The following is a 27,277-nucleotide window of genomic DNA, read 5'->3' on the forward strand; positions in this document are numbered from 1 at the left end:
CCAACAATTTCATAGTTTTGCCTGGAAGGAACCATGTTCTGTTTTGATTCTCTGAGGCTGGCGAATGGGTAGACTGGTTTGGTGGAGTAAGAGAAGTTTATTAGACATGAAGGCAGCAAAATAAAATTTCCTAGGGGTTGATCTGCTCATCCCCAAATGCATGCTTCACCCCCCCCCCAATCTCATAATACTTCACATCCACTTCTTAGGGATGTGAAATAATAGTCCCCCCAAAATAGCTACTGTTTGTTGAGTGTCTGCTATGTACCACATATGAAGTATTGATGACTGCATGTATGTGCGTGCTAAGTCACTTTAGTTGTCTCTTTGTGACGCTATGGACTGTAGCCCACCAGGCTCCTCTGTCCATGGGATTCTCCAGGCAAGAATACTGGAGTGGGTTGCCATGCCCTCCTCCAGGGGATCTTCCCAGCCCATGGATTGAACCCACATCTCTTATATATACTGCATTGGCAGGTGGATTCTTTACCCCTGGTGCCACCTGGGAAGCCATGATGGTGACTAGGAAGCTGTAATTCAAAAGGTCAAATCTCTCTTCTAAGCATTAGAATCCAGAGAGGTCTGATCTGGGGCCCTTAATCTTAATGACATGATGATGGAACAGTCTCCTTCAAAGAGATGGGAAGGGGTATTTGCTAGCTGGCTGGATGCATGCAAGTGTGGCTTGGTGAATGTATTGACAAGTGGATGGACTGATGGAAAGATGTATGGATGATGGATGTATGAAAGGAAGGAAGGAAGAACGGATAGGTGGATGGATATAAGATCAGCTTGCTGCTTGGTTGGGTCATGGATAAATGATGGATAGATGGGAAGAAGGATGGATAGATGGATGGATGGATGCATAAGAGGGGGAATGGATGGTTAATGAGTGGGTGAATGGATGGATGGATGAGTGAATGGAAGGATGGATGGGTTAGTGGTTGAGTGAACAGATGAGTAGATTTCTCTAGAAATCTCTGGAGAAATTTCCCCAGAGTCTGCCCTCTACTAATTTGCTATTTTGATTGGAATCCCCAATACTCAGAGTATTTTTTCTCTATTCCTGAAGCTCCATTTATAAATTTTCATCTGGGGAGATATTAATAAAACATCTATGTTATGGGACAGTTTGGTTAATGGTATCTCCAGAGTCACTGCAATTTGACAAACTCAGAAGGTGGTTTCAGGAACTCTGAACCTGCTCTGTTCTATGCCCTTGGGTGGTTTCCCCTGTTTCTGGGCCTCAAGGTCTTGATGTGACTTTTGATGGGTTGGGGAGGGGTGGTGCTAACTCCAGCTGCTGGGCAGGGTGGTGACACCCAGCCATGACCCTATGACCTGCTGTCTCCTTAGCAGAGAAGCAGTGCCAGCATGTGGACGGCGTGGTGTGTGACTGCTCTGTCGGTGGCGGCTGTGTGTGGCGTCCGCCAAGATACAAACACCGTCCTCAGGGTTTCCAAAGACGTGCTGAGCAATGGTGAGTCCAGCCCTGCAGCGGGTGGATAGTGGCAGGGGGTGGGTAGGGAAGTTCAGCCAACTCTCAAATTCCCAAGCACTCTCTTGCTCACTGGCAGATTCTACATCAGAAGGATGGGTGGCTTCTCTCTGGGCCTTAGTTTCATCTTTTCCGTAGGCTCCCACTTACTGAGCACTTGCTAGGGGCCAGATACCATGCTGGGGAGTTTACGACTGAGGCAGTAGAAAGCAGCGATTAAGAGCTTGAGTCTTGGAGTCAGCCTTCCTAGAGTTCAGATATTGGCTATATGACCTTAAGTCTATGACTTGAGTTCTCTGAGCCTCAGTTTTCTCACCTGCAAAGAGAGTGTCATTATGGTCCCCATCTCAGAGGATTGATAAAAGAATCTAATGAGATGAATGACCTTTTGAAAACATCACAGTTCCTGGCTCATAGAAAGCACTCAAAGTGGGAGCTGTCATTGATCCTGCCTTCAGTTCTTAGGGTCTTGCTTTTGTCACCTGGCAAAGCAGGACATGTCTCCTGCCCTCATTCCTGTCTAAGGCTGTCATAGAATGAAAAAAGGGGTCATTTCCTCAGTGTCACAGGCCTCAATTTCTTTATCCATCAAGTGGGGACAATAATTCTGGCCTTGACTGTTTTCCAGGAATAAATTCGAATAATGCGCTAAGAAGTAGGGTTTTTTGGTTTATTTGTTTTTTACACTGTAAAGTGTGGAATGTTTGGAAGGAAGGATCATGAAGAAAATCTACCAGGTTTGGCTGAATGGTGTCAAAATCCAGTTAAAGTGTGAGAGGTCAAAGCCAGTCGCTAATGAGTTCACGGGGATGGCAGGGCTGGTCAAGAGGAGCCTTACCATTCAACCTCAGGCATTTACGTGGGGAAAGGGGGACCAGGGAACGAACAGTGCTGGGGGCCGGAGGGGGAACGAGCCTCTGAATGAGACCTTTGCTTCTCCGCAGCCATCTCAGACACCTTGCAGCAAAGTGATGCTCTTCGCTCAGCCCTGAGAGAGGTGCCCATGGGTAAAGCTGGTGGTGATGGTGGTGGGCCTCTCCTGGGGGGTCTGCTTGGTGGAAGTGGAGGTGGTGGGGGAGGTGGTCTTCTGGGGGGCCTGCTTGGTGGCGGGAGTGGAGGGGGTGGCGGTGATCTGTTGGGCGGAGTTGGAGGAGGCTTATTGGGTGGCGGTAGCAGCGGTGGTGGAGGGCTCCTGGGTGGCAGTGATGGGGGGCTTTTTGGTGGTGGGAGTAGCAGTGGTGATGGTGGGCTGCTGGGTGGCAGTGGTGGGGGGCTGCTGGGTGGTGGAGGCCACAGTGGTGGAGGGCTCTTGGGTGGCAGTGGTGGGGGACTCTTGGGTGGTGGAGGCCACAGTGGTGGAGGGCTCTTGGGCGGCAGTGGTGGGGGGCTCTTGGGCAGCAGTGGTGGTGGTCTCTTGGGTGGCAGTGGTGGTCTTTTGGGCGGTAGCCGACACCGTTACGATGACTACAGACGTGCTGAATTCCCCCGAGGTGTTGGTGGTGTTCCCTACAATGACTTCCACGTCCGAGAACCACCCCCAAAGTATACCAATGGCCGCCAGCTGGGCGGTAATTACAAGTACGGTCACGTTGAGACCAGTGACAACACCGCTCAGCTGGGGGGCAAATACCGATATGGTGAGATCCTTGAGTCCGACGGAAGCGTCAGGGACCTCCGAACCAGCAACTACCGCAATGCTGAGAATGCACACGGCAGCCACAGGGACCATGGGCGGTACAGGTCTGCTGAAGGTGCGGCGCCCGTGGGCAGACTTCACCGGCGAGAACTGAGGCCTGGAGAGATCCCGCCTGGTGTAGCCACTGGGGCACTGGGCCCGGGTGGTTTGCTAGGCACTGGGGGCATGCTGGCAGCTGATGGCATCCTAGCGGGCCAAGGTGGCCTGCTCGGCGGAGGTGGTCTCCTCGGTGATGGAGGACTTCTTGGAGGAGGGGGCGTCCTGGGTGTACTTGGCGAGGGCGGCATCATCAGCACCGTTCAGGGCATCACTGGGTAAGGAGGGGCTGGGGTCTCCCTGTCAAGCTCCATAATGATCTCCGAACAGAATTAATTACCCCCAGGGGCCTGGAGTTGGAATAAGGATGGTCTTCAGTGTCTCATACACTTTCAGACCTGGCCTCAGGACTGGATGTCTTGAATCTTGTATGTCTTGTATAATTTGGGATCTCGCTATTAAAAGTCCTGAATTTGAGTCCCAGCTCAGCCTTTTATATTAACCTGTGACTTTGGGCCATTCTTTTCCTCTGTCTGAGTCTCAGTTTCCTCCTCTGTAGAATGGTCATAGTAATATAGTCAAGGTGGAAAAGACCCAAGATTGTGCATACATATATAATTTCAACTATGCTCAGCCTCCTCCTCATATTCACTATTTAATTTGACCAATATTTAGAGCATCAATTACGTGAAGGGCGCTTTATTGTCCCTAGGGGCATGACCTTATGGTGAGCCAAGACAAGACACATCTCTTGTTCTGATGGAGCTTGCAGGCTGGTGGGTTATATGGCATCAATAAAGAAGCCTGGAAACAATTAAACACTTACAATGCTAAGAAGTTCATGGAGAAGTGAGGAGGTATACAGTGGAGAGACCAGGGGTGGCTTCCCAGAGGAAGAAAGCATAGACCTGAAATCTAAAGAATGTGTGGGAAGAAACCAGACAAAGCCGGGCAGGGACAGGCAGAAGGAGTAGCATTTTTACATGGAAAAAAAAAAAGATCAAAGCAAAATATGGAAATATAAGCAATAGACCTCCAGGCAGTGGGAGACTGGGTCATGGCATATTTTTTGCCTATAATTTTTCTGTGTTTTCCAAACTCTATCCACAAATCATAGGTCTTTCTAGAGTTGAGAAGAATGAATGAGGCGCAGGGGAGGGGGGTATGGGGAAGGGGGTCCCTGGGGAGTGGGGTGCCGGGCAGTGGGGGTGGCTGCCCTTTCACTGCTCTTGGTCCCCTGCAGGTTACGCATCGTGGAGTTGACTCTCCCTCGGGTGTCCGTGCGGCTCCTGCCCGGCGTGGGCGTCTACCTGAGCTTGTACACCCGCGTGGCCATCAACGGGAAGAGGTGTGTGCCCTTGGTTCCAGAGGGGTCCCTGCCACCCTACATCCTGGCTGGGAGATCTGGGGCAGGTCATTTCTCCTTTTTGTCCATAATGTGGGGACTAAAAGACTTGAGGTGTCATCAGCACACACAGGGCTTATACCTTTGGGCTCAGGTCATCTCCTGAGCAGCTAGCAGTGAAGGCAGCCTATGCAGAGGTTAAGATCCTGGGAGGTTGGAGTCTGGGGGCCCCTTGGGTTCAAATCCTGACTCTCTTTTAACCTGTGTGAAGTCGGGCCAGTTCTCCTAATATCACTGAGCCATAATGTCTTCACCTGCAATGGGCACAATAAGACATATCCTTTCCCAGGTGGCTGCAGCCACTGTGACAGATGGTCTCCCTGAATAGTGTCTGCCAAGTAGTGGTGCTCATTAGGGGACCTCAGGTGCTGGACTTTTGCATTGATTTATCCCCATGGGATGAGGTCATGCCTATAAAGCAATATGATTGAGTGATCGCCTTGGAAACCAGAATTTGGACATAAGGTTCATGTATTGATCTCTGTCCCCAGCCTTTGAAGCTCTCCTAAGTTAAGTGGGGATAGATTTGTTCACAGGTGACTTGAGGGTCCAGGGAAGCCTTCTGGTTGGGGACCCCTAGATGTGAACCAGCAGCATAGTAGATGGCAGGAACCGCCAGGGCAAAAGCCGAGGTGCAATGTGGTGATTGGGGTTGACTCACGGTCTCCCTGGCACCGTGGTCTCCTCTCTCTAGTCTTATTGGGTTCCTGGACATCGCGGTGGAGGTGAACATTACGGCCAAAGTCCGGCTGACCATGGACCGCACGGGTTACCCAAGGCTGGTCATTGAGCGATGTGACACCCTCCTGGGAGGTATCAAAGTCAGGCTGCTGCGAGGGTGAGTACCAGCAGGCTGTGGAGTGCCTTGGCAGATGGTAGAGTGATCATTTTTTGGCAAATCATAATTTAGAACAGAGGCTCTGGAAGCAGCCTGGGGTTCCAACCTCTTCAGCTTCACTGTTGCTTGTGGTGTGACCTTGGACAGTTCTGTTGCCCTCTCTGAGCTCCACTTTATCTGTGAAATGGAGGTAATTTTTTCCCCTTTGGAATTGAGATGGTGAATGTAAACACCTAGTGAAAATCTGGCACATCTTAAGAGTCTACGTTACTTGAATAACATGGGTATTGTGTCTAATGGTGCTCTAACTCACAGGGAAATTTCCCAGTTGATGCTGTTCAATGTGATCTTAATCAGATGTTGAGTTTTTTCTATTACACTCTACCCAGAAAGTGGCTGAGTCCACACCTTGTGTCCAGAGGGGTTTTCAAGTGTCTAGATATTGGCTGGTGTGGCCAGTATGCTGCCCCAAGATGATGGTCTCAGATGAGGGCACATCAGGACCACTCATAACTTTCTTTTCACTCCCTGGCCCTCATCTTATCTAGACTGTGGGATCAGAGAAATTCACTGATGAAGGGACAGCAAATTTTCATTTGAGCCCCAAATTTCCTATTCCTGTGGGCTTCTCTGAGTCTTTCTGCTCCAGGGTGGGTGGAGGCAGAAGAAATCAGCCCCTGGTGTTCTGGTGAGATGAGGAGGGGGAAGGAAACCCAGAAACTTCACAGACTTTTAATTCACATTTTCACAAGGAAAAATATCTGGTGGTACATTGTTCAAAATATAAAATGATAAAAAGGCATGGCCCCCTCCCTCTCCATCTCCCATCTTCCCCCTTCCCAGAGAGCTCATCTTGGTTATTTGTTTCTTGATTTTCAACCCAATTTTTTTTAAATAAATGAAGCAAACAAGAATGTAAACTTCATTCCCCTCTGTCATTTTAACAGAAGTGAGCACATACTGGAAACACTGTTTTGTACTTTTCTCTCATCATTGGTCTATTGGAAGAATTTTCTGTACCAAACACGAAGTTTCCTTTTGCTTACCTTTATATGGTTGTGTAATATTCCACTGTTTGATTGAACTGTCATTGATTTGCTCTCTCTTCAGGCTTCTCCCCAACCTCGTGGACAACTTAGTAAACCGAGTCCTGGCCAATGTCCTCCCTGATTTGGTAAGAATCCATCCCGGGACCAGGGGCAGGAAGTACAAACTTTCCCCTGAGCGAGGTGCCACAGTGCAGCCTCCATTCCTGGAGGCACAGAGGTGACCCAGAAGGCGAGAGGGAGCCAGGGGGCTGGGACGTGTCCTTGGGGGGTCTGGAAAGGGCCCTAAGGAATGTGGAGGGACAGATAAGTGAGGGGATAAGGAAGTGAGGCTTGAGATACACACAGTTCTTGGTTGGAAACCCAGCTCCGTCACTTCCAAGCTGGGTGGCAGTCACATCACCTCTCTGAGTCTCAGTTTTCCCATCTGTAAAATGGGGATCATGAGAAAGCCTTCCCCACAGGGCTGCGGGGAGGACAGGACAGGGCCACTCACAGAAAGGCAGTCAGTACAGTTGCTAGTATCATTGTTCTCATCTGTGTATAACTCCCCAACCCCCTGCGCGGTCACCAGGATTCCATGCCCTCTCTCCCCTGCAGCTCTGCCCCATCGTGGATGTGGTGCTGGGACTTGTCAATGACCAGCTGGGTCTCGTGGACTGTAAGTCCTTCCTTCTTTGCTTCATTCACCCAACATCTTCTAGTACCTGATCTGGGTCCAGCCCTCAGAAGGGATCAGGGACACAGCAGGGTCTGGAAGGAGGGCCCTGTGTGGTGCATGCAGTGCTAGGCGTCTGACGCCAGGGGAGAGGGGCTGCCTGGCCCTTCCTCTTGTCCCCGGACACCCCTCCGCCCAAGCCCCAGAGGGAGGAGCTGTGGCTCCAGATGGTGTCGGGATGCTGGGTTTACTGCCCGCAGGCAGTGTGTGGACTTGGAGAGGCTCTTCCCAGTTTCCTCATCTCTAAAATGGGGGAGTTGGCCTCAACTCCTAGAGAGACTGGAGTGACTAGCACTAGATTAGAGAGCGACAGATGCCATGGAGACCGTCCAGGTCTTCAGATTCAGGCTCCAACACTCACCCTTGGTCTAGGATTTCAGAGTAAACGTTCCTGAAGGCAAGTCTGCCCCGCGTGGTTGTACAGGTCGTGCACTCCATGATTCCAGGGTCCTCCATCCAGATAGATCACAGCGTAATGGGAGCACCAGTTGGGCAGTACACAGTGTCTACAGCCATACAGGGTTGGAAGAGCCCAGAAGTTAGGGCCCTTTATCACAAGCAGTCAGAGAAATGCCAAACTCAATCAAGCACCACGTTGTGGAGCCCCATAATTTCTTTCCAGTACAGCACTTCACAGCTTACAAAGCTTATCAATATGCAGAATCTCATTGCCCACCCCCAACCCCCAATATGGTCCGAGGAGTTCTGTTAAGCCTGTTTTACAGGGGAGGAAATGGAGATTCAGAGAGGTGCAGTGTCTTGACCAAGATCACACAGCAAGGAAGAGGCAGAGCTGGGGTTTGAACCCAGAATGCCTGCTCTTTCCATGGTGTCTGGAGCCAGAACCTTGCTGCCCCACTCTTCTCAGGTCACAAAGAAGGTGTCTGGGTGGGTGGGTCGGGGGAGCCTCCTGTGACCCCCACCTTTGCCTGCAGCTCTGATTCCTCTGGGGATACTGGGAAGTGTCCAGTATACCTTCTCCAGCCTGCCGCTTGTGACTGGGGAATTCCTGGAGCTGGACCTCAACGTGAGTGCCTGGGCTTGGGTGGGGGAGGTGTGAACGAGGACCCCACCTCCCCTGACCCCTCCCCCCCGAGGCCCCCCCACCCCCCACCCCTTGCACCAGGACTGCTGCTGAATGCCTGGGAGGCAACATTTGAACAAGACCTTTTCCTGCTAGGATGAGGACCTTCAAGAATTTGTGTTGGGAAATTCAATCACAACCAACACTCACCTAGTGCTTGCTGTGTGCCAGGCACATTCCTAGAACTTTATGTAGATTAACCCCGAAGTAGGCACTCTTATTGAGGAAAGTAAGAGAGATTAAGCCACTTGCCAAAGGTCACACAGCTAGTAAATGTGAACCCGGGCTCTGGAGCAGGCAGTCTGGCATCTAGCCATGGGAGCTGCTGCTATGGGCTTGGGTTTGTTGGAGGAGTGAATCTGGCTCTTTGTGTGCTGGTAGACATTAACACCTGATTCTTCATGATTCTTTAAAAAAGTCCTAATTTGTAATGTGTGCGAATTCCCATGGTATAAGTACCCCTACCCCTACCCTGACCAATTTCAGGCTACTAGCATGACTCCCTAAACACAGGGTTGGAAAGAGATGCCTGGAATTGGCTCTTGTGAGCTGATGCGCGCTAGCTCAAGCACACCACTGAATCAGGCCCATAACCGTGCACGTGCATGCACACACACACACGTACTTACCCTGGGCTGCACAGACACAAGTGCCTTCCACTTCCTGCATCAGACCCAGAGCAGGCACACCCAAGCTCTCAAAGACACAGCACACCTGTGCACAAATGTATGTGGACATTGAGTATATCCACAAGCACAGAGTGATTCAGGAGATGTTTATCAGTTAGCTACTGTGTGCCAGACTCTGGACTGGGACTGGTGGTGAACATAACAAGATCCCTGACTTGAGGGAGGTGACCATCTACTGGAGTGGATGGGCCATCTAAGAATCACTCAAACGATTAGAAATCTTGAGCTCTGCGAAAGGGATTCCTGGGCTATCAGAGCCTAAAGCAGGGGATATGATTTACCCAGGGAGGTCACAGAGGGCTTCCTGGAGGTGGTGATACTTGAGCTGAGACCAGCCAACGGAGTGGGACAGAACAAAAGAAGAGTGTGTGGGAGGAAACGGCAGGCAGGAAGCATCTATGGATGGTAGGGGTGCTGAAGTGGAGGTACAGATAGACAAGACCCTGGTGGCTGCATCGAGGAAGGGGGGTGAGGGAGGCAGAGTGACTCCAGATGAGGCAGACCGCACAACACCTTTTATGCTATGGAGAGTAGTCTGGCCTTTAAAGAGTAGATACTCTAGTGTATATGGAGGGTGCATCAGCTTGCTACATTGTTAGTGGAGGGCTCTCATTCTTCTATTTCAAATATATGGCACTGAACCATGGCTTAATTATAAGTGTTCATAGAGCAGGAACTGCAAGAGACGTTTGTTGTTCAGTCACTAAGTCGTGTCTGACTCTGTGACCCCGTGGACTGCAGCACATGAGGGTCCTCTGTCCTCCACTATCTCCTGAAGTTTGCTCAAATTCATGTCCATCCAGTTGGTGATGCACACTAACCATCTCATCGAGAGATGCTATTCCATCACAAATAGAATTTATGGGACCATACATGAAAGTCACTCAGACCCAGTGGTTTAACCAAGGAAGGCTGCCTGTAGGCAAATGTAGGGATTCATTCCAGCCTTTAGCCCCTCTCCTCCACTCTTCTCTCTGCACCTCTCCTCCTCTTTTCTTCTCTACTTCCCCAGACTTTGGTTGGAGAAGCTGGAGGAGACCTCATCGACTACCCACTGGGGCGGCCAGCCTTGTCTCCCAGGCAGAAGATGCCAGAATTGCCCCCCATGGGCGACAACACCAACTCGCAACTGGCCATTTCTGCCAACTTTCTGGGCTCGGTGCTGACTCTCCTGCAGAAGCAAGGGGCCCTGGATGTTGACATCACTGATGGCATGGTGAGTCAGGGCCCCCGGGACCAGGCGGCGGGGCAGCGCTCAGCTCACTGTTGATTCTCTCTAGTCCCCAGTGTCCTGGGAAATGGCTTGAAAGCAGACTGTGGACAGTCCATTCCTTAACTCATGACACTAAACAACATTGAAACGTTGCTCCCTATCCAATTCTACATAATTTTATTCCAAACCTTTAAAAAAGCATAGTATAAATCCATATGTCTGTATCTCAGTATAAGTGTTTTGAATCCTTTTGCTTGGTAAACATTGATAATGCATAACTAAGAGACATAAGAATAAAATATCACCTTTAGGTATGTTCCAGAGTCATTTTCTCTCCAAATCTTTTCTTTTAAAACATTTCAAGCTGTCATCAAAGCTGCAAAATAATACAATTAATGTCACAATATCCTTCACCTAGATTCACCAGTTAATATTTTGCCACATTTGCTTTATATCTATCCATCCGTCCATCCACCTATCTTTATCTATCTATCTATCTGTCTGTCTATCTATCTACGTATCCCTCTATCTGCTGTTGAACAGCTTGAGTGTTTGGAGTCATCACATTTTGTTCCATAAAATTCGGTGTGTATCTCATAAGAACAAGAGTTTCTCAAAATAACCCCATCATGTGCCTTATGTCAACCTTGATTCTACCAAGAGGAAAGTCTCCATTTGGTGCCAGTCTGATGTGACCCTCCCTTAAACTTTTAGGTGTCCTCTTTTAACTCAGGGAGAACAGAACTCCCCCACCCCCCACAGACAATGGTATCCACGCACAGTGTGAGGTCATTGTTTTGTTTTTGTTGCATTTAGTTTTACAGATGCCATCACCTTCTGTCAAGTGGTACTGGCTTTCCATTTCTTAGTATTTGATAATTTTTAAAAGCTAGATATTAGCTAAATAATAACATAGGTAGTTCAGGGATATGGCGGCATCATGCACTTAATGGACATTGGGTTTCACACATGGACCCACTGATGTCCATCTTGTTTTCATAAAGACTCACATTTTTAGAGAAGAAAGGTTCAGATCTTGCCTCCTGCACTAAGTCCTGTCTGTGGAAGCTTCAGCGACTGCCCCATTCACTTAACCCCCAAATGGCTACCTCGCTCTGCATGGTGGCCCCTGTTGGACCTGTGGTCCCTCCGCAGAGTCCTTAAGGGAGAGGACATGCCTCCACTGCTTGTCTGAGAGGGGTAGAGGTTTAATCACTGTGTTAGCAACTCCTGTCTGTCTCCATAGCCTCGGGGACCCACACAACCCTTCTTCTTTCCCTGCAGTTTGAAGAGCTTCCTCCACTCACCACGTCCACACTGGGAGCCCTGATTCCCAAGGTACGTATGGGTGGTGCCTCCCCTTGCCTTCAGCCTCACGTTCCCTTTCACTGTCCCAGGAGCTGGGTAGGAAGGGAAGACACTCAGCACTAGGGTGGGAGATCCAACCTTCTCCCCGCACCTTGAAAGTACAGTGAGAAAGGCTTGGAGACCAGACCCCTGGGGGTGTGTGGGCGCAGAGCACTGAGGTGGAAAGCACCTGAGCTCTAGTCATGGACTGGCCTGCCTAGGTCTAATCCCAGCCTGGTCACTTCCTCGCTGTGTGTCTTTGGGCAAGAGTCTTAATGTCTCTGAGCCTTAGTTTCCTCATCAGTCAAAGGAGGATGCTAATAACTATTACACAGGTTCATCCAGGAGGGCAAAGGGGATGATGCTCATAAAGATACTGATGCAGAGCTTGGCGGTGGAGAGCATGGAGGCCTAGAGGGAAAGAGCCTCATCTTTGGAGCTGACAGACATGAATTTGACTCCAGCTCAGCACATCCCAACCATTCTCCCTTAGGCAAATGACCTCTCTGAGCCTTGGTTTTCTTACCTGGAAAAATGGGCAAAAATGACAACCTCACAGGGTGACTGCAGCTCTGGGATTTGAATCTAGGCCCAGAGTGGGCATTTGATAAATGTTAACTGGATGGCATCACCGACTTAATGGACATGGGTTTGGGTGGACTCCGGGAGTTGGTGATGGACAGGGAGGCCTGGTGTGCTGCGGTTCATGGGGTCACAAGGAGTTGAACACGACTGAGCGACTGAACTGAACTGAAATGTTAACTATGATCGTTCTTGTTAATAATAACATTAAAAAAAAAAAAAGCAAATGCAAATGCAGTCTTGGATCAGCTGCCATGCACAGTGGAACAAAGGCTTTTCTGATCCCAGTTCTTGTCCTACCTCTGGTTCCAGGCCTGCTACCCTGAACCTGGCAGCAAAGAGCTTCTTAAATGGTGTAATACAGGCGCCAAAGATTTCTGTAATTGACAACCATTTTAGACATTTTTCATCTCCTGTCTACCTGTCCCATCTTGTTCTGGGTGGAATTCAAAGGAAAGGAAACTGCACTCAACAAATGGTCACTATCGCCCTTGTGTGGTTGAACGCTGAATGGCAGGGCACCATTAACACAAACAGAGGCATCACCAGGAGGCAGGCGGACTCCTCAATCAACTGGACTTTTGTTTATCAGACCACTTCTTACATGCACTGCACTTTATGGTTCATGAATGTTGTTAAGAATAGACAGTTTCATGTGGTTTTAATCCTCCTCCCATACATGGGTCCAGAAGGGAGGAGAAACCCAGTTACAGGTGGGGAAACCAGTTCAGAGCTGCCACACCACGTGGCGGCAGCCCAGCTGAGTTCAGTGAAGCAAAGACTCAGGCTATGGGGCTGGGCCTGTAGCAGGGGGGCATTGAGGCTAGACATGGAGGAATGTCTCCCGGAGTTACCAGGAGGTGCTTGACCAGAGCCAGGATAGGTATCCAGAGTTTTCTGCTGCTGTGGAGAGAATTCAGGGTAACCACTCAGGGTTCCTGTGAATGGAGAGTTGTGAATTCTTGGAGATTCTGCATGTTGGGGTGGAGGTGGTTGGGACACTGGGCCCCTCTGTGGAAATATCCTGAAAACCTTTTTGTAAAAAGTCAATGAGCCAAATTATCGATTTGTTGAGAGGCAATTTGCCCAAAGGTGAGTCCACTGAGTGGCCAATTGGTTATATTTATTAGATTTGCTGTTAGATGAGGAGCTTTCCAGAAGAGTTTCACCTTGAATGTGGTCAGGAAAATGAACGCCTTCTTAGGATCAGGACATACACTACTGCACTGGATATAGAAAAGTTGACGTTTAAATTGGTTTCCTTTTAAAGTAACTTTGGGATTTTTTCCATATATTTATGCTCACTTAACATATTTAAGAAAAATGTTCCTTAAACTTTTTTGGTAAAGCAGTTATTTAGTAAATATGGGGGCTGGTCGTTTGATGACTTGTCCCTTTAGCCAATTTGGAGGAATCAGTTAGCAGCAAGCAGGCTCTGATCCCTCCCACCATACATCTCCAGAGACCCCAGCAAATCCAGGCGGGTGGGGCTGGCTGTGCCTTGCTCTGGGAATTTCACTGTGAGGCACCTGGAATTGTAGACTTTCTCATTCCAGGTGGGACATCCGGAGTCAGTAGGAAGGGAGAGAGGTCCTGGGCTCCCGAGTCACACAGACCTGGCCTACAATCTCAGTTCTCCTGGTGGCCTTGGACAATTTGCTTGATGTTTCCCCTCTGAGCCTCAGTTTTCTCATCTGTAACATGGAGAAGAAAAGCAATGTATGGAGCTGTGACGAGTCAATGAAATCATGAGTGTCCAACAGCAAGCTCAGTGCCCCTCCCCCCCCCCCACCCCAGGACCCTATCTCCCTAAGGACTGGGTTTTGAGCATTTCCACAGTATCAGTGTCAAGTATGGAGTTTGAAGCTTTGCTGGCATGATCACATTGATTTCTTACGATATCTCTTTGTGAGAGGCTTGGAGAAGACTGCCCCCGGCCAAACCCCACAGTGATTGGAGGCTTTGCATGTGGTTTGTAGGACTCAAGCAATGTTGCTGAGTCTGAGAGGATCCAGTGTGGGACCCCCTGCTCTGTGCTTAGAGGTTGGCTGATGAGCCCCTGAGTTCCCCTCTGCTATGGAGGGCCCTGCTCACCCCACCTGGTATCTGCCCACAGGTGTTCCAGCAGTACCCCGAGTCCCGCCCCCTCACCATCAGGATCCAGGTACCGAACCCACCTTCCGTGACGCTGCAGAAGGACCAGGCGGTGGTGAAGGTGTTCGCCACCTCTGAGGTCATGGTCTCCCAGCCCAATGACGTCGAGACCACCATCTGCCTCATCGATGTGGTGAGTGGGGGTTGGAGGTCATGTGGTCTCTGGGAGCCTGCAGACACCTTCAGAGGCCCCCACGCCCCCCCCCCCCCCCATAGTGACTATGAGATGGATTTGGGGGCAGATGACCTGATTCAAATCCAAGCTTTAAGGGCACTTGTGGCTGTGTGACCTTCGGGCTTGATTTTTTTTCTGTACCCCACGACAGTGGCAGCAGGGCATTAATGAGACGCTCAGGGAAGTACCAGAAACACCAGAAGGAAGCCAAAAGTGCTGGCTGGTATTATTCTCACAGGTTGTGTACCACACCCCGTGCTAAAGCAGTCTTCAGTCATTTGTTCAGCAATATTTATTGAGTACCTACTATGTGCTATGTTTTCTACTACAGGCTGGAGAAAGGGGAACAAAACAGATAGTTCTGGCTTTCTTGTCCATGGTACTCAGGAGGAAAAGATACAAATCAACAATTTCCACAATTATTTCACAGAGGGGAATCCTCTTAAAATGATGTAATTCCTTTGATTGAAAGTCTTTCTCTCAAACTTACACACAGCCCATCCTCTACCATCCACAAAGTCCTTCCTGAGCATCCTCCGGTCACCTTTTGGCTTCTCAGTGTTCCTCCAACATGCCAGGCATGGTCCCACTCGGGGACTTTGTCTCGAATGTTCTTCTCCCAGACATCTGCATGGCTCAAAGCCTGACTTCCATCAGGTCTCTGATCTAATGTCACCTCCTCCGGGAGGTCTTCCCAGACCACCTGTCTCAAATACTCCCACCCCTCCCATCTCTCTCCCTGTCTCCCTTGCTTTACATTGCTCATAGCCTTAATGTGATATTATTAAATGAATTCATTGGTTAGTTTATTACTGGGCAGAGGCGCAGACCATTTCATTCATTGTAGGATCCCCAGAGCCGAGCACAGAATCTGGCACACGGTAGGTGTTTGGTGAATATTTGTGGAAGGAATGTGCTCAGTTGTGTTGGGGGCCATTTCCCCCTCCGTGGTGAAAGGTTCAGACTCAGACACTTAGGGTCCTGTCCTGTCTGCTGTATCTTTCCAGTCTTTCCTCCCAGGGCTGGAGATGTGGTGAGTCATCTCTAGTATGGGAGGTGGATGTTCTCGGCTGGAGCACACATGGAGTCCATGCTAGGCATCGTCAGATGAGAAATTTAAAGGGCTGATTCTCACCCAGGAGTGGAGATGGCTGCCCCTCAGCCAGTCCCCGGTTTATGTGTCCCAGCCATGCGGGAATTTTTTTCCATCAATAGCCCATATATTTGATCCAGCTCAGAACCCTGCCGTGACCCCACTGCCTCCAGGATCAGCCCTGATTCCGCTCCAGCCCACATGCCCTGCCTGGTCTGGCCCCACCCCCACTCCAGCCTCCAGGAGTCCCCTCCCTCCTCACACTCTGGTTTTCTCTGTCCCTCTGCCAACCCCTTTCCTGCCCTAGCTCTTATGCACATGCCCTTCCTGCTGCCTGGATCATTCTCACACCCTCTTTTCCATCTGGCCAAGTCGTACATACCCTTCAGGTCTCAGCTGAAAAGTGCCATTTCCCCAGGAAAATTTCCCACGCCTGGATCGGTCTCTGCCACATACATCCAGTGCTCCTGCTGCTCTCCATCGTCCTAATTATTGTTTTTACTAATAGCATCGCCTGAAATTGTTGGAAGTTTCCCTTTTCTCACAAGACCAACTTGTTTTATTTTATTTTGGTGGGGAGGAGGGCCGAGAAGCTAAGAGGGGTCTTCTGACAACAAGGCTTCTGCTTAGAGAAGGGGATGAGTCTGAACCTTTTATGCCCTCTCTTGGGGGGACGGGGCAGTTATGACTGGCAGTGATGATGCCCAATCGCAACTACAACAGTTGTTCTGAAGCAGGTCTCCTAGGCTGCAGGCCATGCCCGCCTCCTCTGAGACAGCTCAGAGAAACTCAATAAACATCCCCGACCCCCGTGCCAATCATTGGCTTCCTATGACTATTCCTTTCTTAAGAATGTTCCTCCAGCCTTTGCTGTGATTTACTTGTGAACAACAGTTAACGCAGGCAATTTATGATTCTCAACTCCTTTCCTCCAGAGGTGGGGGAAATCCATTACATTGTGTGTTATTGGGGGTCTCAGAGGGAGCCCCCGGCGAGCGATGAACACTGTAAGATGGCAGTGAGGCTCCATTCACCTTCCCTTTCTTCCAGGACACAGAACTCTTGGCCATGTTTTCCGTGGAGAATGATAAGCTTATGATTGACGCCAAGCTGGACAAGTAAGCGGGTTTGCTGCCGAGGGTTCTCGCTTTTCATAAAGACCTCTTTGGCATTCTTATGCCTGGTGCCAACTCACAGGGAGGGCTTAGAGGTCTCTGGACTTGGCTGCTGGGTAAATCCAAGGGACTGCACACGGGAAAATGGGCCATAACTGCCAAAACCACTGGTGTGAGCAGGGCAAGGAGGGTGGAGCCGTGAGCTTCACAGAAGGACCTGCCGCCAACCTCAGCATGGGCAGTAATGATACCGCTGCGGCTGGTGATTAGCCGGGCTCTGTGCTGGCTCCTTCTGTGTCTGATCTCATTCAGCCTTGCAGAGGCAGGGCTATTATTCTCCCATTTTAAAGAGGAGAAAACTAAGGCTCAGAGAGGTGGATTTATTTACTCAAGGAAGGCTACAGTATGAGAACAGAGTGGGGCTGTGAGCCATCCCACGTCTGTCTGACTTGGAGCTGTGTCTAATGGTTAAAACCAGCAGCTATGGAGCCAGTGATATGGGTTCAGATCCTCCCACGAACCCCGACTGGCTGTGTGATGTAGCCAGGTGACCTTGCCTCTCTGAAACTCACTTTTCTCATCTGAAAATGAGCATCGTTGTCTCTACCTTATAGGACTCACAATAATAGCTGTTATTTATTGGATGCTTTCTATGTGCCAGGCATTGAGCTAAGCCTTCAAGGTGTCTTCATTCATTTAATTCTTGACATCAGCCTATGGCCGCAAGGGTTATTATTATTGTTATTATTGTCTTGAAGGGTCCCACTTCAAGACAAATGAGAGTGTATGTAACACTTGCAGTGTGTGCCTAGTTCATTGTAAGGTTGTTGTCTTGCAACAAGTATTTATCAAGCTCAACAGTGAGAGCTACTCCTACTGTGATGCTAATTGGAGCCATTCAGGAGTTGCTAAGGAGGTCTGAGACCAAGGCCTGGAGGGAGAGAAGGGGTAGAGTAGAGCCTGAAAACTTCCAGGGGCAGGAAAGAGCTTGGGTGTCCTGGATGGAGCAGGAAGAAGGAGGGACGGAGTAGAAGTTGGGAAGGACTCCCACATTCTGAAGCAGTCTTCTCCCCTGAGAAGCCTCTATTGTTCATTGGTTTTGCTCCCCCTGGAGGTCAGTGGCTCCAATGTTTCTTTGCCCATGAGCGGGTCTGGTCCCGCCTCTCTCAGGTGGGACTGCTGGTTTGCCTTTGAGATTCAGGTGCAGCAAGACTGAAGCCCTCACAATGCAGGGAAAGACCTTGAACCAAGGCTCGGGCCTCCCTGCTCAGAACAGCCCAGCAGCCATGAGTGCATCTCAGGGCGTGAGTCCGGGGCTTCCTCTCCCAGCTCTGTGGCCTTGGCCGGTTTCCTGGGAGCCTCTGGTTCCTCCTTCCTGGAGTTCCTGAAGGATCTTGCCAGGTAGTGATGATGCTCATGCGGGCACAGCACTCACTGGGTACCAGGGGTGATTCTACGGGATTTACTTGAATTACCCTATTTAGTGCTTATAGACACCTACTCTACAGAGGAGGAAACTGAAGCACGGGGAAGTTAAGTACTTTGCCAAGGACACATAGCTGCGATGCAAGCCTTATGCACATGTCATCGTGTCTGGTACATGGTTAATGCTCCATAATAGACACCAGTCATACTCATATTAACTCCCCCAGATCCAGAGGGGGCTCCCTGAGGGTGTTGGTGGACGGTCTTCTCGCTGAAATGTGAGCATCTTATGATTCTCAGGCAATTGCTACTTCTTTCTTTCTTTCTTTGGCTGCACTGGATCTTCGTTGTGGTCTACTGCGAACTCTTGGTTGCAGCATACAAACTCCTAGCTGAGGCATGTGGGATCTAGTTCCCTGACCAGGGATTGAACCCGGGCCCCCTGCATCGGGAGCTTGGAGTCTTAGCCACTGGGCCACCAGAGAAGTCCCAATAGCTCCTTCTAATGAGCTGTTTTCTTCATCTTCAGGACCAGCCTCAACCTCAGAACCTCAAACGTGGGCAATTTTGACGTAAGTACCAAGCTCAGGCCCCAGAGTTAAGTCTGGGAATGGCACCCCGTGAGGCTGGCCGGGGACTGGGATGTCAGTGAATTCCAAGGTGTTGATTGGCATCAGTGCTGTCAGGCCTCGTTTTACAGATGGAAAAACTGAGGCCCACAAAGCAAGTGAGGGACAGAGTCCTGATTCACAGCTCCTTCTACCATGCCTGTGGCGTCCCATTCTAACTGCCCCCATGGGGATCACGTGGCCCAAATCCTCCACCCAAGGGTGGGTGGTTGTGGGAGCAGCCATGACCTTTGGGACCTCTTCCTTCCTGGACTGGGGGGACTCAGCTTTGCCATTGACTCTTGTGTGACCTTGGCTATACCTACCCACTCTGAGCCTATTTCCTCGTCTGTAAGGCAAACAGGTTTGAATTTCTTTTGAAACCTCCACGTTCTGAAATTCTGCCTTTCTAAGGATCATGAATCTGAGACACTTATATTCTAGAATTTGATCTTATTTCATCAATTTTTTCCTTATTGTGTCCCCCACCCCACCTAAGACTTTGAAAATGCCCATTTGGGGTCGCAAAGAGTCAGACATGACTGAGTGACTGAACTGAACTGCTGATTTTATAAACTGGCAATGAAATTGATGCTTGCTTTCTGGGGCAAGTTTGGGTGAGATTTCCACTTATGCAGAGACAATCAAACCATCTGGTGCTTTTCTTATCCAAACAACTCATAGGATTGGTATCATCAGCTTCATTTTATAGATGGAGAGATTGGTACCCAGATAGGGGCAGTGACGTGCTTTACAGCTGGTTGGGGCAGAGCTCAGACTAGAATGGAAATCTCTGGACTCCAAATGGAAAAAGACACCAGTACTTAATGGGAAATTAATGAATATTTCTGGAGCAATAGAAATTGGCCTCAGGCACTACATTAACCATTTATTTATTTATTTATTTTTAAATCAAGCCTTTCTCTATTGATTCTCAAGTCAAGCTTATGATTTGGGTGCAATTATTGGCCCACTTTCCAAATAAGAAAGTCAAACACAGAGAAGTTAAGTGACCTGCCCAAGGTCACAGAGCTGGTAAGAGGCGGTGTGTTAGTCATTCAGTCGTGTCTGACTCTTTATGACCCCATGGACTGTAGCCCACCAGGCTCATCTGCCCATGGGGATTCTCCAGGTAAGACTACTGCAGTGGGTAGCCATTCCCTTCTCCAGGGGATCTTCCTGATCCATGAGTTGAACCGGGGTCTCCTGAACTGCAGGCAGATTCTTTACCAACTGAGCCACCAGGTAAGAGGCAGTGCTGGGACTTGAATCCCATGCTCGGTCACCATGGTATCACGTGGCAGCACACCATGGCAGCTATTCTACACAGAAGAGCTTGTGTTTGATTTGGACAAGTACTCCCTGAGGTAATGATTGTCCACTCACGTTTTCAGATGTAGAAAGCAAGGTTTAGAGACATGAAGAGTAGTTGTATATGAAAAAGTGCTTCCCTGGTGACTCAGAGGTGAAGGATCTGCTTGCAGAGCAGGAAACACGGGTTCGATCCCTGGGTCAGGAAGATTCCCTGGAGGAGGGCATGGCAGCTCACTCCAGTATTCATGCCTGGAGAATCCTATGGACGGAGGAGCCTGGCGGGCTACAGTCCATGGGGTTGCAAAGAGTTGGACACAACTATAGCGCGCACACACGCTATATGAAAAGGCTCAAGGCCAAGCATTTTACATGATCTGCTCCTAATCCTCACTGCTTCCTTGCAAGCTGGACTTGTTGGCCCATTTTACAGCTGAGGAAACTGGGGGTCAGAGAGGTGAGGGAAGCTGCCTGGAAGTCCATGGAAGCTGAGCTGGGGTGGGGAGCGGAAGTGCTGGTCACAAAGCGCAATGGCCTTCCAAGCCACCAAAGACCCCCTGCTCTGTGCCCCTTGGGAAGACCTGTTCTCCCTCGGTCTCTGCCTCACCATGAGCCTTGGGCCAGCACTTGCCGGGCACTGGGCCTCAGCCTGCCCATCTGTGCAAGGAGCAGGTGGGCCAGATGTGCCTTGGGGTTGGTGTTTCTGGAATCACAGGGGCTCTGGCTGCAGCTCCCAGATTCTTCCGAAGATGCTCTTCGACTTCCTCTCCAGCCACGGTGGCGGGGAGCTGGGAGCTCAAGGATCCCTTCCAACCTGAGTGAATCTCTGCCTTTTGGTTCTTCCTCTGCAGGTTGGCCTCTTGGAGGTGCTGGTAGGGAAGATTTTTGACCTGGCGTTCATGCCTGCAATGAATGGTGAGAGAGGGTGCCCCAGGGGTGCGTGGCCTGGGGATCAGCAGGTTACTGGTTTGTTGGGCATATATGATACACAGCTGTTCCACCTCAATAGCATTCCTGAGACCTTTACTCTAAGCTAATTTATCTCAGCCTCTGAATGCAAATATTGCCCCAAGATTCCATCAACTTCTTTATTTGCTGCTTTTGTTGTATTAGTTTCCTGCCCCACCTTACTTGACTGATTTCTCTGATTATCTTTGTGAACTTCTTATTATATGTGAAAATTATATGTGTGTACATTTTAGAAAGTCCGGAGAGGTTAGAAAACAAAATCTCACCTCCCAGACACAATTAATCCCAATATCTGGGTATACTTCCTTCTAAACTTTTCTTCTTCCTTTTTTAAAAAATTTTTTATATTTATTTTCATTGGGTTTCTTTTCAGTTGTGGTAAGATATATATATATAACATAAAATTTGCCTTCCTAACCATTTTTAACTTAATTCACATGGCTGTGTTCCTGACTTATTTTTTCTGACTTATCTTTAATTGTGTATTTATTTTTACTTGCACAGGGACCACATTTGTATTTTATTAATGTAAAAAGTTCAATCAGTACAGACAGAACTAAAGTTGCTGTTACCAATATTCCCAGCCTCCTAACCCCCTAGACAGTTACATGGTCAGTTAGAGGGTTTTCTTGCCTAAATTTATAAATAGATCAAACAGAGTGGTGCCTCATCTCTGTGGCTCCATGTTGAGCCCTGGGGCCACTGGAGGTTGGGTCAGCTGCTCCATCAAGAACCACAGCCCTCAAGCTGTTACCAACCAGGGTTCTTGGCTCCCTTAATCAATAGAAATTGATCAGAGGCTAGACAAGAAATGCAAGCAAGGCTTTATTGGGGTCCCTGCTGCAGCGAGTGGGGAGCAAGAACAAACAGATTCCCTTGCTTACTGTCTCCCTGAGTGGGGCAAGCTTGCTTCTTATATGTGGTGAGGGTAAGGGTGGTCCAGTGGTCAGGCAGGAGGGGTGACCTAAGTGATCTGTCCACCCCTTAGGTGGTATTGTGTGTACAGGGCATGCACATTACCCTGCTTGTGTTCCCGACCTCCTCTTCTTTGCTCCAGGCTCTTCAAAAGTGGCAGTTAGGTTTTTGGTTTGTTTTTATCTTTTGTCCAGAATTTGCCCCAACTGTTATTTTTAGTCCCATACAGTTTCTTTGTATTTTCTTGCTTGAGGACAGGTGTGTCCAGGTGCAAGCATTGCAGCAAAGGGTCCCAGGTCCCAGCTTGTCTCATTACTACTGGACCCCAACCACTCTCCCCACTTCTGCATTCTGGAAGATGGGATGAAGAGGGGTGGCAGCAACTGTACCAGCTCAGTTCGTTTGGAGAACTCTTGATGTCAATCAGACCTTTTTTCAGGGGACTGTCACCAGAGGAGACTGAATCAGAACCACAGAAAAGCGCTGGTCACCAAGCCCATGCTCGGTCCCTGGTAGGAGAGGATGATGTCAGGAGATGGATGGGGCTGGGCTGACCTGGGAGCCAATAGAGGGAGATGCTCACCTGGGCTTCACCACTAGGAGGAGCTGTGAGCTTGACAGCAAGTCCCTCAATCGCACTCTATTGCGATTTACCATTCTCACAAGTGAGAGGTTGGGTTGTTAGATCCAGGATTCCCAAGAAGGATCCCATAGAAAATCAGTCCCACAAGATACTCTGAGAAAAGGGTTCCACGACCAAGCAAGTTTGGGAAATACTGCATAGGTTCCTTGGGGGTAGATTCACAATGTCCTTAGTCCTCTGAAAAATCCTGCTGGAGTCAGGTAGTGTGTTCAACCTCACTCAGTGCCGTGTTCCCCACCTGCCTCTCCCACCCTCTGCTGGCTCCCTTCCTCATCCACTCTCTTCCTTCTTTCTTTCTAGAATGTTAATCAGCAGGTCTGCTTAGGCTCCAATGATCTAAACCATCTGATGATCTAGACCATCCGTGGAAGTCACTTGTTGGGGTCCCATGTGTTTCCTTCTGTGCCTTCATTCAGCAAACCTCTGTCTCCTCCTCTGTGCTCCACCCAGGTCTGGGTGATGCTGGGGACACAGTCCTTGCCCGAAGAAACTCACAATCTGGTGGTGGTGACAGATGTGAAGACAGGGCGTTAGTATGTTGTAGTTTCCGTAATGGAGTTGTTCGGGAAGAGTGGCAGGAGCCCAGAGTTGCTCTGTCTGGTGGGTAGGAGACCTCACAGAAGTGACATCCGAACAGAATTTCGGGGAAATCTCAGAACTCAGCAGGCAGGCAAGGGTGAGGCTGTGCTCTCCCAGCACAAGGATAGGCAAGGACAAAGTCCTGGAGGTATGAAAGACATAGTACTGGAGGCTTTGGGAAGGTTGATGGCTCTTGGCCATGCTGATTGTACCTGGTCATTTTTTTTCCCGACAGCTGTGCTGGGCTCTGGTGTCCCTCTTCCCAAAATCCTCAACATCGACTTCAGCAATGCAGACATTGACATCTTGGAGGTAAGGAGAGAGAGAACTCTGTTCTGCCTTCGTCGGCAAACCCAGGAATTGGGAGGAAGAGAAGGGAAGGGAAGGGTGAGACAATAGCAGCCTCTACCTTCAAAGGATGGGGCTGAGGGAACAAGAAACAAAGCTGCTAGGAGCCTTAAATGAAGCTTTCATCACTGCCCCCATCTCACAGATGGGAATACTGAGGCTCAAAGCAGTAAAGGACTTGTCCAAAGTGAAAGTGTGACATAGTTCATCATAAAAATTTTTATTGAGCACCTAATATGTGCCAGACAATGCCCAAGGGGCTGAGGAAACAGTAGTGAACAAAAACCCTGGCCCTTGCAAAGCTTCAACCAGTGGGTAGATGGGTCTTTGGGAAAATATTCCTGAAATAATTACTAATTGGAATCATGGCTAGTGCCATGGAGGGGGTCTTGTTACCACTACCAAAATACACATATGTTCAATATCTGAAATTCAAAAAATACAAAAAAGATGAAACAAGCACACGTTTATCTTCCTAGATATATTTGCAACCCAGAAATTATTACTTAGAACATTTTGTTATTTTTCATTCCAATCTCTCTGGAATTTTATTTTTAAACATGGCTTAATCAGGGGGTTGGTCAGTAGAGCATCGGAGTTAAAGAATAAGGGTCCTGGCATCCACTGGCCTGGGTTTAAATCCTGACTTTGTCAGTTTCCAGCTGAGTGATTCTGGGCCTGTTATCTCCGCTATACAAAGGGGCTAATCATAGTGTATATCTACAGGGCTGCACTTAGGATAAAAGAGGTTCTGCACATAAAGTGCCTTGTACAGCCCTTGGCACAGAGTCAGCATTCTAGAAGTGTCTGTCATTATCAGCATCACTGTAATAAAGAAGGTGCAGTGTACATCCTGGTGCACAAACTGTTCTGGCTTCAGGCTTTAGTTCCTTAGAACATGATCCCGGAACATGATTCCAGATTGACAAAGTCCTTTTCAAAAGGTGGCACCTATTTGCATAGCCACCAGTTGTGTGCCGAAAGCCAAGCTCCTCACACTCATGCCAGGCTTGGGCCTCAGCCCAGGGGACAGCCCACCCCCCAACATTTGGGGAAGAGTCAAGAGAGGTGGCAGTGACCTTGAATGGGCAATGTGGGTCAGATGCCAGCTCTGGGCAGTCCTTAGGGGTGCCAGTCATGGTCCCTTCTCTTGAGCTCCTTCAGGACCTCAACACTACTCTGAGCCTCAGTTTCCTCATCTGAAAATGGGGAACACCGCCACCACCCACCTCATGGAGCTGACAGTGAGAGATTAAGTGAGATACAGCATTTCAGTGTTAACGGTCATCATTCACTTTTAAAAATGGATTAGGAAATGTGAACAGGATTGGCAGCAATTTATTATCTCCATCATCACCACTGTCATCATTTCTACCATTTACTGAGCATGTGCGGTGCTCCATGCACTGTGTTATATGCATTTGGGCCTTACCAGGACTCCGGTCAATATTTGCCTCACATCGTAGGTGAAGGACCTGAGTGTCAGAGAGGGTAGGCCACTTGCCCAAGGTCACTCAGCTGGTGAGAGGCAGGATTTGTCCTGAAGTAACAGAGACAGCTCAAACCAGTGGTTCTCAACCAAGGCTGTATTGCAACCCACCTCCCCAGCCTGAAGGGGATTTTGAAATGAGTAAGGGTGAATTTTCTTTCCTGAATAATCACGCTTGAGCATTTTATATCAAAATCTTGGGTTGGCCAAAAAGTTCATTTGGGTTTTTCCGTAACATCTCATGGAATAACCTAAACTAACGTTTTGGCTGACCCAATACATATTATTTTGTTATAAATTATTTATCTTTTATTTCTTCTGTATATTCCAGTAAAAGAATTATACAAGCTTTTAAAATATATGTATCAGTAGATTATGTAATCTATGAGATTCATTTCAGAATAAAGGAAGTAATATGAAGACCTATAATAAAATGAAAAATGGGTGTTGGGTCTGAAAGGTGAAAAATCACTGGTTTAAAGAAAGATTCAGAAAAAAAAGAGAAAGACTCAGAGGCTCTTGTAGGCTCTCTGTTGTTGTTCAGTGGCTCAGTTGTGTCTAACTCTTTTCGGTCCCATGGACTGCAGCACACCAGGCTTCCCTGTCCTTCACCATCTCTCAGAGCTTGCTCAAACTCATGTCCATTGAGTTGGTGATGCCACCTAACCATCTCATCCTCTGTCATTCCCTTCTCCTCCTGCCTTCAATCTTTCCCAGAATCAGGGTCTTTTCTCATGAGTCAGCTCTTTGTATCAGGTGTTCAAAATATTGGAGCTTCAGCTTCAGCATCAGTCCTTCCAGTGAATATTCAGGATTGATTTCCTTTAGGATTGACTGGTTTGATCTCCTTGCAGTCCAAGGGACTCCTCAAGAGTCTTATAGGCCCTCTGTAAATGGTAGCTATTCTTCTTCTTCTTATTACTACTACTATATGGGTCTAGCCATTTATTTTAACTTTTTATTTTAAAATAATTTTAGACTTATAGAAAAGTTGCAAAAATATTACAGAGAGTTCCAGAACACTCTTCACCTATCTTCCTCCAGTGTCAGCATCTGCTGTAATCCAAGTACAATGATCACAGTCAGGAAATTAACATTAATACAAATCCTCAGGCCTCACCTACCAGCTTTCCCACTAATGTCCTTTGTCTGGTTCTGGATCCAGGCTCCCGCTTCAGAGCTGGTTGTCACACCGCCTTAGTGCCCTTCAATCTGTGACAGTTCCTCAATTTTCCTTGTGTTTTGCGACCTTGACATTTCTGATGAGTTGGGCTGGATTTGTGGGATGTCTCTCAGTTTGGATTTGACTGATAGTTTCTCATTATTAGATGAGGTTATGTATTTTTGGCAAGAATGCTGCCAAACAATGCTGTGCCCTTGTCAGGGTACCATGTCAGGGCACGTGATGTCAGCATCTCCTTCTCGGAAATGTTCAGCTTTGATCTTGTGGTTAAGGTGGATCCTGCCAGTTTCTCCACCAAGTTACTATTTTTTCCCTTTATAACTAATTAATATCGTGTGGGGCTTAAACTTCAACTCTATGCAAATATTCTGCTTCTCACCACACTTTTCCTATTAATTTTGTCATTCATTAATGATTTTTGCCTTCAGCAGTTATTACTGTGCTGTTTGCCTGAATGGTGATTTTTTATCTCTGCAATTCCTTTCACACTTACTAGTTGGAGTTCTGCTGTAAAGAAAAGTTATCCCTTCTCCCTCATTTATTTATTTACTCAATTACTTATAACAGTATGGGCACATGGGTATTCATTTCTGCTATGAATTAAGTCTGTTGCTTTTATTATTGTTGTAGATCTTTTTAATTATGAAAACTGGAGTTTGGAAGAGGAGTTTGGAGAGGGTTTGGAGAGGGGCTCAGGCCTACTTCTCTTTATTTGGAAAAGAAGCAAATGAGGGGTAGGGTATGAAGCATCTTGCCCAAGATCCCCTGCTCACAGCAAGCTAATGACACAGCCAGGGTGATTCTCAGGCCCCTTTGGCCCCAGCTGTCTCCACTGTTCAGAGTTACTGCTGCCAAGAAATGCGGCTGGCCTGACCCCAAGGCAGGTGGCTGTCTGCTGAGCTGCAGCCAGAAGCCACCCCACGCACTAACCAGCTCTGTGTTCTGCCCTCCAAGGACCTTCTGGTGCTGAGCACCTGAATGACGGAGGCAGAGCTGCTGCCACAGCCTGGGGAGAAGCCGGAACCATCCTGGGAAGGCTTGGCCTGCCACGGTCCCGCTCCAAGTCTCTTCAGCTCTTCAACAGGTCCCTCCCCACCCCTCCAACCCTCTTCTCACCT

General features: G+C 48.6%; 1 protein-coding gene across 1 annotated transcript; it reads left to right on the forward strand.

Annotated features, from left to right (window-relative positions):
- Positions 1-1,374: 1,374 nt before the first annotated feature.
- Positions 1,375-27,137, forward strand: BPIFB4 (BPI fold containing family B member 4). The gene is made up of 16 exons (XM_065919755.1): positions 1,375-1,480; positions 2,443-2,505; positions 2,989-3,508; positions 4,474-4,578; positions 5,330-5,473; positions 6,584-6,647; positions 7,120-7,180; positions 8,173-8,264; positions 10,023-10,226; positions 11,508-11,561; positions 14,269-14,439; positions 16,625-16,692; positions 18,644-18,686; positions 20,885-20,948; positions 23,375-23,451; positions 27,114-27,137. The coding sequence occupies exons 1-16, from the start codon at positions 1,375-1,377 to the stop codon at positions 27,135-27,137; spliced, it is 1,860 nt and encodes a 619-aa protein (XP_065775827.1).
- Positions 27,138-27,277: the final 140 nt, after the last annotated feature.

The sequence above is a fragment of the Muntiacus reevesi genome, chromosome 2 (genome assembly GCF_963930625.1).
Source record: "Muntiacus reevesi chromosome 2, mMunRee1.1, whole genome shotgun sequence".
Lineage (NCBI taxonomy): Eukaryota > Metazoa > Chordata > Mammalia > Artiodactyla > Cervidae > Muntiacus > Muntiacus reevesi.